Here is a 14,900-nt window from a genome sequence, read left to right on the forward strand (position 1 = left end):
TTTCATTTGGTTGAAAATAGCTCCAAGGTATTGAGGTTTGATAAGGGCCTTTGAACAAAATTTTTGTGAGAATGATGACTCAACCATTTCAACTCTAGTACCTGTAGTAGTATTTAATTTCTATATTCTTTGAGGCTACTCAGTGACATCCTATCTGACTCGGGTTCTTATTTTCGTTACCTAATAAAGAGATGGTCTATTTATATAAAATGACAGGCCACTTATTTTCAGGTTTACAAAAATAACTTTTGCCCTTCTCCCATATCCTATAACTCAGTTTGAACTGATGAGTTGCATCATGTACTTTAAATGGACAGTTGCATCTATCATTGCATAACTGACATTCTGGGAACACAATATCCTTAAAAGAGAAACTTCCTTGCAACTACTTTCATTCAGTTCCTATTTAAACTGAGATCCTAATAAATAATCCCATTTACCATTAGAAACATCCTGATTTCTCCTTTCCTTTCAAAAGGAAAGAAAATATGATCTCTTAATTCATTCCCATCTCTTAGAACCTTATTTTTTACTTATGAACTCTACTAGCACAGCTGTGGCTGGTGCATAAGGTAACATCTGAAAAAGTCCTTCTGAAATTCTGTGATTCTCCTTATTAGTTTCTTAAGAAGGAGAGCATGTAAAGAATGATAATCAGCAAGTCAGAAAAAATGTTAATCAGTAAGCATAAAATAAAATTTTATTCATTCCAGTCTTTGCAACAACAAATACCCTTTTTGTTTGTTTTATAAACAAACAAGGTTTTATCAAAAATCTTGGTGGGTTGTCATTATGAGACTTTTTCTGAGGATAAAAAGATTTTCACCTATCTTAGGAGAACGATATTCCTATTAACTAAAATGGAAAGTGAAATCATATTATGCCAATTAAAACACAATTGCTATACTTCTCTTGAAAATAAGATTACTTACTATTTATTCTGCCTCACAACTTTAATACCAGTTGGTCTTAAAATTCAACTATACTATTCAAAACTAAAGAGAAAGAAGGAAGGGGAAGGAAGTCAGCAAGAAAGAAAGCAAGGGGGTAGGGACTGATAAATGGAGTGATTTCTCAACATGTCTTATATGGGCACCATCAGATATCAAATTTCTGTGTCACCCAGCAAACGCTTTTATATATTAATTTTGTCTTGTGGCAAGCTTAAATGCCAGACACATTTTTAAAAAGGACAAACACAATTGATCTTTTCATCACTACAGTCTTCTGAAAAAGAGTTGATTGATGACTACTAGGTACAATGAAAAAGTTACATGTCCTGATTTTTTTCATATTCTAATATTTCCCTAGTTACTTCTATGTAAGCCTCTAATCTACAGAAACTATCCATTCCAACTATTATTCAAAAACTATACTCCAGGACCATCAAAATAAAATAAAACAGCACTGTTTTGGGTCAGTAAACTCAACATGTTGTTATTGAGTAGTATTGATTGTCAATATGCTAAGAATTCTATGGCAGGCATAACATGCCTAAAGTCTTTACAATATACCAAAGGGGGGAAAAAATTCAGGAATACAAAACACAAAGGAAAAAGAGAGGAAAGGAAATTCACAGAAAGGAATGAAAACAAAAAGGAATAAGGATCTTGTACTAATTTCAAAGTATGAAAGATGCCAGGGCTTGCTGTTTCCAGATACGGAAACATTCAATTTTCATACTTCTAACTGACTAGTACCTTCATGCACATACGTATACAGATAGATCTATACTGACAATACAGTTAATACTACCATTTCAATATGCATAGAAAAACTGTGTTCCAACATATAGAGGGTACATATTTATTATATATGCATTCTAAAACAATAAACTCTTTTCACCAAAAAGGCATGTTAGCTGATTCAATTGAGTTCTAAAGGACTTGACAAAGAACTCTGTCATAACTTTGCTCCAAAGCTTTTTAGTCTAATCTGAATATTCAGGTAACTTTTAAAATCCATATCTTCATTTGAAAACCAACAGAAGTTTCTAACATTATTGCCTATGAAAATGTCTATTTTTTTAAAAAAAAAGTTACAATGATTATTGATCACCAATTAGCATTTGCTGAATGCTCACTGTGTGATGAATAACATTGTATTTAGTCTTTAGAAAGGAAGGTATCCTCTACATAATAATTCAAAGAACTTTCAAACTTCAACATTTTAAATAAAAAAGTTTCTTAAAAAGTATTTTCTATACTTTGTTATGGGGTGTGTCCAGCCTCATTCTTAAATTGTGACTAAAAAAAATCAAAATAACAAAAAGAACTCCTTCAAACCATTAATTACTCTTTTTCAGTTACCTCATCTTTTAGGACAACAGTAGGAAGTCAATTCATTGATATGAGAAAGAGATAAAGAAATCCAAAAATTAGTTTTCTTAGATTAACTGACACAGCTAAGATTCTCTGTGGTAGTCTACTGGACAGGAACCTGGATATGGACTTAGAAGAAGTCTTATCTCCATCCAATTGCATGATCACTGATGAAATACTCAACCACACTCAGTTTCAGCTTATTCATATGGAAAGCAGGGATAATTTTGCTCTACCTGCCTCCAGGGTTGTTATGAAGAAAATATTTTTCTTCTTAATCACAAAATACTGTTAAGTATAAACTATTACTACCATGTCAATGACAATCATTTAAATGAAAACAAAACTTCACCTTTGCCTTTAGCTTGAGAGTGATTAGATGTTCTCTTCCAGAAGTGTCTTTGGCTTTTAACTTGATGGTACTAAAGGAGGTATCCACATACACAAGTCTGTTGGAAGAAAGAAAATGAAATAATGATAACATTTAGGGGAATTACAATTTGATTTTTTTTCCTGTGCTCCTATTAATCTATTACAAATATTAATCAGAGGCAGTCCTGCGTGGCAGCCATTTCTGCGGCTGTAGATTTACTGCTGTTAATACACCGGCCTGGTGCTTAATGCAGTCATATATCTCCGGGTTATTTACAATGTGTGTCAAGGCTCACGCCGTGGTCAGTGAGCACCATGTTTCAATTTTCCATCACTGGAACCTTTGGCACACACAGCATGTTCCTGTCAACCTCTACTTAGGTACACATTAAACTTCCTGTCAAACTCTTTGATCCATTTCTGCAGTTTCATACAGTATGAGCCTTTTATGCTTTTTTTATTTGTTTTTCTCCTCAATGAACTTCTCCTTTATTATCAATACCGTTCTTGTAGAATATCCAGCTGATATTAGTTCACATACACAAATTGATCCTCCAAGGAAAATGCTATAAAAGTACAGGTACAACCTGACTTATTTCCAATAAATTTTCCTTCATAAAAAAAAGTTTTATTCAATATCCATTCAATATACAGAAGTATATTCAATATACTTCTGACACTTAACCTTGGTCCATATAACTAATATTTTAAACATATAGCATAAGCACAGTTGTTTTGGTTTTAAGTTGCTACAAAAACATGAATTTCCTACAATGGAGACCAATACACTTTGAAATACATCATTCTGTGGAAATATGGTCCCCTGAGTAGTATAAGCTACTGCCAAAAAGGTTCAAATTTAGCAGTATATTTACTAGTGAACTGGGCATGCGGATATTTTTTGACATTTTTACAATACCATTCTCTTGTAAAGATAAAAAGCAGTCTAAGAGTATTGCACAACTTATCACCTAGACTGATGGCAAGACCCATTAGAGTTCAAAACTAGCATTAGCCTCCTGACCTATGTAACAATTTTTTTTATACCATTATATGTGAGTCCAGTCACTTGAGCTGGCATGCTGGGAAAATGGCTTTTTTGCAAGAGATGCTGGGCAAGGAATCGTGGAGTTCTCTTTTCTACAGTGAAAAATAGATCTGAACCAAAGAAAGCACAAAGTCTTAGCCAGAAGAAGCAAAAGCAGAAAAACAATTTGCAACCCATGGTTCTAAACATTAACATACAATATTAAACATTTTTTTAAAAAGCATTCTTAGAAAAAACCTTTGATCTACTTATATAACTATCAGTGCTGCCCCCAACGTCACCCCTGGCAGTCAAATGTCAAAAATCCATTTATTTATCAGGAAAGTATATCAACATGATATCACCTATCTTTCTAGATACTGAGTACATGGCAATTGGGTGGCATCCAAATAAGTGAATAATATTTTTCACATTTCATGAGTTTGCACATCAAGGTACAAAATTCGCCTTACCCACAGATATAAAGACAGGTATTCATATAAGCTGGCTTCAAAATGTTTATACGATGGGGAAAAAATCATTTATTAAGTTTTTACTATATACCAACAGAAACTGAAACAGACCTGCTCTCAAAGACCTCACATTTTAAGCAGAGGAAACAATACACATGAGAGAACTCAGATACAATGCAAATGGAAACTTCTGTTTGTCCTTAGAGTATAACTGGAGGGTAGATGATCCGGACCCCAAGATCCAAGGGCTCTTATGGTAAATACTGGGAAAGCAAGATCCAGAAGGGATCCAGGTTAGCAAGATTCAGAATGGGGCAGCTGGGGAAGGTCCCATGCCTATCTGGTGTATTCTGCTGTCCAGTATACCCTGTGATGATCTCTGGGCTGGATGGTTAGTGATCCCTAGGTAGGTTGGATCTTAAAATAGTTTTGTTAAATGGAAATGAAAAATAAACTTTAGATCTAGTCTTCATTATTATTATCATCATCATTCATATTATTGCGACCACTACCACCACCAACACCACTACTACTAGCTATCATTTAGACAGCACTTTAAGATTTTCATAGGCAACAGGAAAGAAACATAAGATGGGTTTCACATGGCTTAAAAAATATGAACAATACAAGAGATGCCTGGTCAATTCCAATGGAGGCACCAATATCAACCCTGACCTCTGCTGAATAATTCTAAAAACCCTAACTGGAACGAGGTAGCTTTATTTTACTATCCCTGTGGAATTTTACCTTTCTTTCACAATTACCACAAAATGAGGGGGGAACCCATTTTTCTCTGATTTAACAAGAAGAACTCGACAACTGGGACCTCTCTCCAAGGAGATGCTTATAAATTTAAAAAATAACACACCTCTGACAGATCAAGCTAAAATGCAAAAGTAGAGAAGGAATTCTTTTTTTTCCTTAACAGGTCACATAATCCATCTACAGGAGAGAGAAACCCGAAATGCTGAGCAGCTGAGTTGAAAGGGAGATCACACTTCATTTACTAAACAAAATATCTGTTAAAAGAGTCTTCTGGGGCCACTAAGTGGCGCAGTGGACAGAGTTCCTGCCTTGCAGTCAGGAGGACCTGAATTCAAATCTAGCCTCAGACACTTGACACTTACTAGCTGTGTGACCCTGGGCAAGTCACTTAACCCCAACTGCCTCACCAACAAAGCAAAAAAAAAGTCTCCTCATCAGCACTGGGTCACTTCATAACGTGACAGCATGTGGTGGTTGTAATGAATAGGTTCCTACCTAGCTCCAAAGCTTGTTTTACCAAAATGAATTACTTGATTCCTTCAATTCTGGGATGCTCCCACTATCATAATGGAAACCTTGTTTATTGGCAACACTGATGTTTTCAGCTATATTTCCTTACAAGGCTATTTTGCAAAATTACACAGTAAGAAGTGGAGAAGATGCTATCAAGACCTCTATTTGCATCATTCATCTTTAAAATTCAATATAAGACCCTATATGTCCTAACCATACCTACCTATCCTGTGGAGAACAAAAGGGGGTTTTAGTTTAGTTTGTTTCCATACTCAAGTACTAACAAAAATAAGTTCAGATTTTGATTCTTTTTTTCCACTGTCATAAAAATTTACATTGGATAAAAAAAAAGAAAAGATATGAGTGTAAGTCAGTATAGATAACCACTCCACCACACTTCAAATAAAGTGCCACACTCTGATTAATATGTTTACCAGATAAGAACACATTTGCATTATTCACTAGGTTCAAAACAAGGCCTAAGCAAATTGGCTGAGGGGCCTGGTCGGGCCTTTAGCGGCCTCTAAAAGACCACTGAACAAGTTGGAATTGGAGGGTTGAGTGTCTGGCATAAGACAGAAATTCTAGAAAAACTGAGAACTGCTTAAGGGGAGAAGGCGAAGAACATTTCAGAGCTTCAGAGGATTTGGGATTTCCCACCCTCCCAATATCCTTAGGAAACCAGCAGCTGGTGACAGCATCAGGAACCAAGAACTGAGTGAACACAAATTCAAAGCTTACTAACTATGTGACCCTGGGCAAAGTCACTAAACCTCTATCTGCCTCAACGTCCTCATCTATAAAATGGGGATCCTAATATAGGATCTACCTCCCAGGGTTGTCATGAGGATCCAGTGGGATAATAATTGTAAAGCACTTAGCACCGTGCCTGTGTTAGTGCTACAGAAATGTGACCTAGTGATGATTATTACAAAGAGCTCAGGTGAAAAATTATACCATACCTAAAAGGAGAATATTGAAGATTCCAGGAAAAGGACTTTGAGTAACTATGAGTTATCCCTTTGCAGAAGTTATCCCTAAATTCTAACCTACATTCCCTTAGATCCTAAATGTACTGTTAGAAGAATGTTTCACAAACTTGGGGAAGCGGAAGAAAGGAACATTTTTAACCAATTTTATTTTCCTTTTAGAAAATACCCCTCTCTAAAAGCTCAATGGAGTTAATCAGTCATAATTTATATGAATGTCTAATCCAAGCAGGAAGCACAATGGTGGAGGCTCATGAACTACTGAGCATTGGAAAAGTACTCCTAACCTCTAGGGACACAGTAGACAAGTTCTGTTAACTTAATCTTCAGTGCAGAATGGGGAGGGTGGGGGAGAGGGGGAAGGGAATAGAGAAGTTGGGGGGGAAGGCAGAAGAGTAATTCCACAGTTCACATGTGCTACAAAGAAATGTTCTGACCATACCCTTTGACAAAAAGGATTCTAAAGTAAAACTACCAAATTGTTAATTTAAAAATAGAGCAAGGTCTATACGCTATCTTGTAAAAAAAAAGTATAACTTTCTTATACTATCATACTAAAGTTTCAAAATTTCCTATTACAAGAGAGGAGTCTACCCCAAATTATACATTTAAAAACAAATATAATACATACATTTATATTTGATTCAAGTCACGAAATATTTATCAAATTATTGCTAAGATTGTGCTAAGTTTTGGGGTTACATTGTACTGAAGGAAATACAGCATTTATATATACATACACGTATGTGTGTATACACACACACACACACACACACACACACACACATATATGGAAAGAGACAGAGAGAGAAAGAGAGAAAGCAAAAACAAGATAATTTGAGGAAGGAAAGAAAACCAACAACGAGATTCAGTAAAGGTTTCAGGTAAAAGGTGGCACCTGAGTGAGAGGTGAAAGAAACTGAGGTTCTAGGAGACAGAAGTGAGGAGTGAGTGAATTCTAGGCGTGGGGGATTACAGTCTGTAAAAAGGCAGGAAGAAAAGAGACAGAATATTCACTAATTAGGACAGGTTAAACTTGAACATGAGTGCAGGAAAAACAATATGAAATAATCCTTAACTTACGAGGCAAGTGGTACCATGGGAGGCTTTAAATGCCAGACTGAGGGGTCTGTTTTGCATCTGAGAGATAATATAACACCAGTTAAGATTTCTGAATTGGGGATTTCATCATCAAGCCTGGATCTTACTAATATTAATTTGGTAGCTTTGGAGAGGGAAGAGAGTGGAGGAATGTAAACCAATTAGGAGACTACTGCAATATTTCAGGCCTAAATGAAAGGAGTGGTCATGCAAGTGTAGAGGAGACATATTTGAGGGATGCTGCAGAACTAAAGTCAACAAGAATTGGAATTGAGGAAGAAGGAAGAATCGAGGATGACTGAGACCATGGAATGTGGATGACTGGAAAGAAAGTGAGGGCCTAAAGAGAAGAAGGGGCAAGTTTGGAGGGGAAGATAGGTTTCAATACAATAAATACTTATTAAGTATCTACACTATGATGGGGACACAAGATAAAACAAAAGACAATTCTCATCCTCAAACAGCTATGTGCTTCTCAGTTCTATAGGATGAAAATCTTGTACAAATTTTCCCAAATATTAATAGATTCTAGCTAACGTTATAATTCTGAAAAGCCCTCAAGTTTACAATCATTTGAGTTAGTCATTCAAATTATGATGTGCCAAGGACTTAAAATAAATTGTGCCAGATATAGAAAAATCAAGCAGTAGACCAAAAAGAAAAACTCCCCACTTCCTTCCCATTCATTGCTTAGAAATTGGCTTCCACTAATGAACTAAACTGGCTCTCCTGCTAACGACATCATTATAACCAGACTTACTAATCTGTATAAATCCTCACCCTCTTTGACCTTTCAATTGCATCTGACAGTGTTGATCAACCTCTCCTTGAAACTGTCTCACTTGGCTTTCGTGGCACTGAACTCGCCTGGTTCTCTTCCAACCTTCCTACAAAGCATAATCCTTAACATTCTCTTCTCTACTTACATTTATATACTTGTAATCCATTCTAAATTTAAATTAGAGCTCCTATGCTCATGGCTAACGAGTCTACATCTCTAGTTCCACACTCTCTACCTAATTTCCAATTCCATGTCTCTAACTTCTTCCGAGATGCCTCTACTGAGATGTCCTGTCATGACTTCAAATGCAACCTGATAAAGAATAAAATCAACAGCTTCTGTCCTACCCTTTAAACTCCTCATTTCTGTCAACAGCAATACCGTCCTCCATGATTCCATAATTAAAATCTTGGAAACAAAATAAAGCACTGAATTTGGCACTCTTCCTCTGCCACTTACTACCTGAGTGCTCTTGGCAATTCATTTACAGGGCCTTGGTTTCCTCATCTATAAAATAATGGGTTTGAACTCCCTATGACAGTCACTCGGAGTATGAAGCTACCTTCTTAGCCAAGGCTTCCATCACTAGTTTTTAAAGTCTTCCCTGTGTCTATTTAACCACCAGTCCTATCCATTCTGGAAACCAAAGCCAGATTTATCTTATTGCACATATAAAGTAGAACAAAAAGAGGATTATATGTGAACCTGTGAATTGTAAGGAAGAGAAAATAGGTTGGTCCTATAGTAAGAAGAAGACAGGATAAGTGAACAAAATCAGGAGAAATAGAGGAAAGGATCCAGAATATGGGAAAGACAACCTAGACTGACTTTTGAGAGAACCTGACAAGCAGAAATAGGTGATAATCTGTAAGACTGGAGGAACCCCCCAACTTGATGAGATCCCAGCTCTATTTCTGATAATGCTTTAGTTCATAATTTTACAATGGTCAATGAGGAGGATAAGAATTCACAATGTAATTGAACATTTTCAACCTACAGTTATAAAGTTAAATGAACAATGCTTCTCTGAAGGCAACATTTTGTTGAGCAAAAAAATGCAAAGGCATTTCTAAAATACATTAAATCCTGGTATTATTTAACAAAAACATGCTCCAGTCAAGACCTATTCTGATGCCCCAGAGTCACAAGGAGATGGCTCTGAGTTCTGAAAAACTGACAATGGAGCAACATTGGGAGGTGCTTTCAAGCTAATAGGCTTTGAATATGGTATGGGCCCAAGAATGGGCTGGATGTCTGGTGTTCAAGGACCAGCCTTGCTAGCTAAGTCTCATCACCAGGTTAGCCGTTACCAGTCTTAATTACAAAGAGGTACATTTGTCAATCATAACAACTCTCAAAGACCACCCACTAAAGTCAACATGCACTGTGATGTGTCAGTAAAGGGATTACTCACTACAATGAAATAATAGATGTCTGAAGTGCTGAAGAAATATTAAATAATAAACATACTTATCCCAACCCAGAGTTTCTATTTCTTCAATAAGACATGAGTAGTAATGAGGAGGAGGTGGTGGTGCATACAGCTCTTGTTTATTCTTCAGTGCAACTTCCTAGTTAAAGAGAAAGACAAATACATATATACACATCAGCTCCAGTGTGATGGGATCAGTATCAAATTACTATAAAAATTTTCACTAATTTTTCTGGGCTAATCCTGACTCATACCTCTTCTCAGTTCTGATGAAGCATGGGAAAGTTAAAGAGTTTATCAGGTGATAAAGAAAGCCAGTGACGATGCCAGGGGGGGGATTTAAGATTTCTGAGCCTTCAACATCCATTAAATGTCACTCAGACAATAAAAAAAAAATCATCTAAAAATAACTATCCTCAAACTCTTCTACTTCTTCATCCCTCTGAATCTATCAAGGGGAAAAAAGTAACTCACCAAATGCTCCAAATGGCTTCACTTGCACAAAGGTAGGAACTCACTACTTCAGCGAGTTTGACTATCTTTTCCTATTAGTATATACTTATCCAAATAAAGAAATAAAATGATCAATAACTGTTCTAATTATCCATGTCTTAATTCAGGGGTGGGGAACCTGCGACCTTGAGGCCACATGTGGCCTTTTAGGTCCTTGGGTGCAGCCTTTTGACTGAGTCCAAGTTTTACAGAACAAATCCTTTCATCAAGGGTATTTGTTCTGTGAAGTCTGGATTCAGTCAAAGGGCCACACTTGAGGACCTAGAGGGCTACATGTGGCCTCGAGGTCACAGGTTCCTCACCCCTGTCCTAATTCTTTCCATTCATTGGTTCTAGTATTTTAAATACTATTCTCTCCCTCTTCATCATGGCTTTTCACCATTCATCAATAACTCAAAAGTCATCAGGAAAAACCATACCCATACGTCAATAGGTAGCATTTATACAACATATTCAGCACTGCAAAGCACTTCACAAATATCTAATTTCTTCCTCACAGCACTCCTGGGAGGTAGATGTTATTATCATCCTCAATTGTCATATGAGGAAACTGAGGCAGGCAGAGATTAAGTGACTTGGCCAGAGTCATACAAATAATAAGTGTCTGAAGCCACATTGGAACTCAGGTCCTCCTAAGTCCATGTCCAGTACACTATCCATTATACCACCTAGTGATCAAGAGAATGAGAGGAAGGCCCTCCCCACTCTAAACATAGGATGGAATCCATATGGAAGATCCAAAAGATGACACAGACAAGAATCATATGATCTAAACTAGCAATGATGGGTCATGATAAGCACTCAATGGATGAAGGACCCATATCATTGATCCACTGGAGTCACGCCCACATTGCTCTCTATTGATCTCTCTAAGATGATACAGTAAAAAACCACAACTAAAATTTATAAAGAAAATAAGATCAAAATCAGCAACGATACAGCAGTTGGCATTAATAATGAATACTGCTCCATTTTGAAGTTGCTAACGTTTACAAATTTGGCATTTGAAAAAATATTTTAAGATACTCTCAATTTTATTGACTGTAAGAAATATTTACAAATTACTTTGGTGTTCACATTGTCAGAAAAGCCAGAAGGCATTACGAAAGTGTAGGAGTGCAACAGAAGGAGGAAAGGAATTGACAAGAAAAACATTGGGGATGAGACAGAAAATTTAAGTTTTCAGAAAAAAAAACAAGTTGGGAGGGGAAGAGAAAAGCAGGAAAAGAGAGCTATCAATTTTTTTCCTTAATAGTATTTTATTTTTTCTCCCAATCACATGTAAAGATAGTTTTCAACATTCATTTTTGTAAAATTTTGAGTTCCAAATTTTTCTCCCTCCTTTCCCTCCCCTCCCCAAGACAGCAAGCAATTTGATATAGGTTATACATGTACAATCATGTTAAACCTATTTCCACATTAGTCATGTTGTGAAAGAAGAATCAGTACAAAAGGGAAAAACCATGAGGAAGAAAAAAATGAAGTGAAAATAGCATGCTTAGATCTGCATTCAGACTCCATAATCCTTTCTACAGATGTGGTTAGCACTTTCTATCACGGGTCCCTCAGAATTGTCTTGGATCATTGTTTTGCTGAGAAGGGCTAAGTCTATCAAAGCTAATCACTGTACAATGTTGCTGTTATTGTGTACAATGTTCTCCTGGTTCTGCTCACTTCACTCGACATCAGTTCACGTAAGTCTTTCCAGGTTTCCACCTGCTCATCATTTCTTACAGCACAATAGTATTGCATTACATTTAAATATGACTTGTTCGGCCATTCCCCAGTTGATGAGCATTCCCTCAATTTCTAATCCCTTGCCACCACAAAAAGAGCTGCTGTAAATATTTTTGTAATGTAGGTCCTTTTTGCTTTCTTATGATACAGACCTAGTAGCAGTATTGCTGAATCAAAGGGTATGCACAGTTTGGTTTCCCTTTGGGCATAGTTCCAAACCAGAGAACTATCAAATTTTAACCCACAGTATGACCGTAGGCAAGTTACAACCTCTTAGTGCTACCCAGGCAATTCTTTATGCTAAATTACAGCAACTGTTGATCTGTATTGGCAGAAGAAATTTCTTCCTTAGAAAGAAGATCCCACCTGTACTTCATCCCTAATGAAATCACAGGTTTGGTGAATAGACAGCAACAACAGAAAATGTATTTTCATTTTATTCTTGGGGCCCTTCCATTTTGCAAAGGAAAATTATTGCATGGAAAATTATTACGAAAATGAGTGAAAAGATTATTAATAATCAATGATTTGGGGAGATCCAGAGTTCTCCCTTTTTCTATAGTCCTCATTTCAAAGTTCAGTGTCTGGAAGGAGATTACCAATAATGAGATTGAATTAACTCTCCTCAGTGTTGGTCAGACCCCATGCAATTTTACAAGGAATTTAATGTAAGGTGGGGCAGCCCATCCTATTCTATTCATGTTTGGGTGGGGATAAATTCTTTGATTAGATTGACCAAAGCTGGGGGTGGTCTGGGTGTAGAGATAGTGTCTTTGTTCAAGAATGACATGATGTCACTTTTTCAGCCCAATTCTCATTGTAATATTTATTCTCTCATTAATTGTTAATCCATCAGAACTGACTGCCACCCTCAGGAATACCCACTTGTCCAAGGGCATATAAACTGTGAACCCACAACCATGAGGGGTCTTTGGCACTCAAGAGTGCCACTGGCTTCTTTTATTAATAAAATGCTATTATTAATAAAATGATTAATTACATAGAAATTATGTTTCTCAAACTTTTAAAATATCACAAAATTATGGTAATAACAGAGATTTCAGATTTAAAACAACCATTTACATAAAAAAAATAACACTTGCACTTATTATTTTAGCAAACAAAGTCTTAAGGCTAATAACCAAAATGACTGTTACAGTTCTAAAACTACACTTAGGTAGTGTGAAGTTAATAGAGGCAGCATGATATAGCAGATGCAGTACTGGACTTGGTTAGGAAGATGCTGGTTCAAATCCAAAGACACTTACTAACTGCATAACCTTGTAAATCACTAAACTTTATATACCCTAATCGGGGGGCTGGACTCAGGGGGCCTCCAAGGTCACTACAAGTTCTAAATCTATGATCCTATAAGAGACAGGATAGTACAGTGGGGAAAATTAGAAGCACTGGAAGGTATGACCTCTCCTGGCCTCTATTTTTCTCATTTGTAAAATGGAAATGTTGCAGGTCTCTTCTAGCTCTAAATCTATGAGATTATAAATGCCTACACATAAATTCCAGCAGTACAGTGAAGACCTAATAAGAATATACACATCTGGAAAACAATAAGTCTATGTCATTTTCAAAAACTTTATAAAATATGATTTTTTTTAACTGGACACATGCTTTGCTGAGTGTAGGGAGCTCCATGTGAGGAACTTGCCTTACCAAGGTAGATCTGCCATCATTTAGAGGGTTAGAGTTGGACTGCTCTGGGTTACACAGGCAATATGGGTCAGGGATAAAATGTGACCATTGGTCTTCCTAACTCAGAGAACTATCTCTCTAATATACCACACTGATTTTTATTAAAAATGCTTAATAGTGTGCTAAAAATAACCAGAAACCTAAAAGTATAACTTTCAAATATTAAGCATTAAACATTAAGTATTTTTTGTTATGAAGAAAATGTGTAATGTGTTTGCTTTATTTATAAATGTCATAACAATTTTTTTCTGAAATTTCAGATTTTATTCAGAAAGACTAAAAACTACTGAAATAAGAAAATCCTTTACACTTACTACTAATAATACTAATTCATTTATATATAACATTTTCAAAATTGTGAAGTGGTTTGCAAATAAGCTTGTGAGGTAGGTAGTACAATTTTGCAAATAAAAAAAAAGTCTCTCAAAGGTGAAATAATTTGCCTCTTGTCACACAGCTAGTGTCTGAGGTGAGATTTGAACTGAAATCTCCAGAATTTCCTATTTCCACTACATTATAATGTCTCCCAATAAAGAAAATAACAAACCAGCACCACCCATTCTTCCGGCCCTTACTGAAACAGTATTATCAAACTAGATTTTCTTTGTAGTTTTTGATTTTTTAAAAAAGAAATCGATAGGTCTATAATCACAAAATTACTATTATGATTAAGAATCCATAAGATGGGGAGGGAATGCCAAATAACCCAATGCTGAAGTTGTCAAAGTCCTCTCTAGGTTTTAAAAAGTAGGGCTCAGAATAATCAAGCTTCATTAGTCCTTGTATTTTTAAGCAATTAGCTGCAAAAAAGTCAGGTCTATTTTCTGTGGCTTAAAAAACAGGCTACTAAGCCAATCTTTTTTAGAATTTATTCTCTATAATCAGAGAGACCAATCATCAAACCAGTTATATCATGTACCTGTTCAGAACTTCATGTCCAGTCCAGGATGCATGCATAAAAGAAAAATAAATGAATACTACAAATTATGTTGATGTGTTGGTTAAGAGAACCGTCTTTTAGAAGAAAAATGATATTGTAAGAGGGACAGCAATGAAGCACTCTAATCATTATAACCAAACAGCAATATAAAAAAAAATTCACAGCATATTATTCAAGGCTCATTCAGCGATTCTGGATGATCTCCCTTGCTTTTCATAAAACTAGT

The 14,900-nt window shown here is 36.0% G+C and overlaps 1 protein-coding gene across 1 annotated transcript in view; it reads right to left on the reverse strand.

Annotated features, from left to right (window-relative positions):
* The window catches only part of FANCL (FA complementation group L), an 82,380-nt gene that overhangs the window by 36,058 nt on the left and 31,422 nt on the right, over positions 1-14,900 (reverse strand). Inside the window, exons 5-6 of the mRNA XM_020996216.2 lie at positions 9,813-9,913; positions 2,674-2,770 (exon numbers count right to left, since the gene is read on the reverse strand). Of these exons, the coding sequence (XP_020851875.1) occupies positions 2,674-2,770; positions 9,813-9,913 (198 nt within the window). The remainder of the gene's footprint in view (positions 1-2,673; positions 2,771-9,812; positions 9,914-14,900) is intronic.

The sequence above is a fragment of the Phascolarctos cinereus genome, unplaced genomic scaffold (genome assembly GCF_003287225.1).
Source record: "Phascolarctos cinereus isolate Bilbo 61053 unplaced genomic scaffold, phaCin_HiC Scaffold_2;HRSCAF=192, whole genome shotgun sequence".
In the NCBI taxonomy this organism is placed as follows: Eukaryota; Metazoa; Chordata; class Mammalia; order Diprotodontia; family Phascolarctidae; genus Phascolarctos; species Phascolarctos cinereus.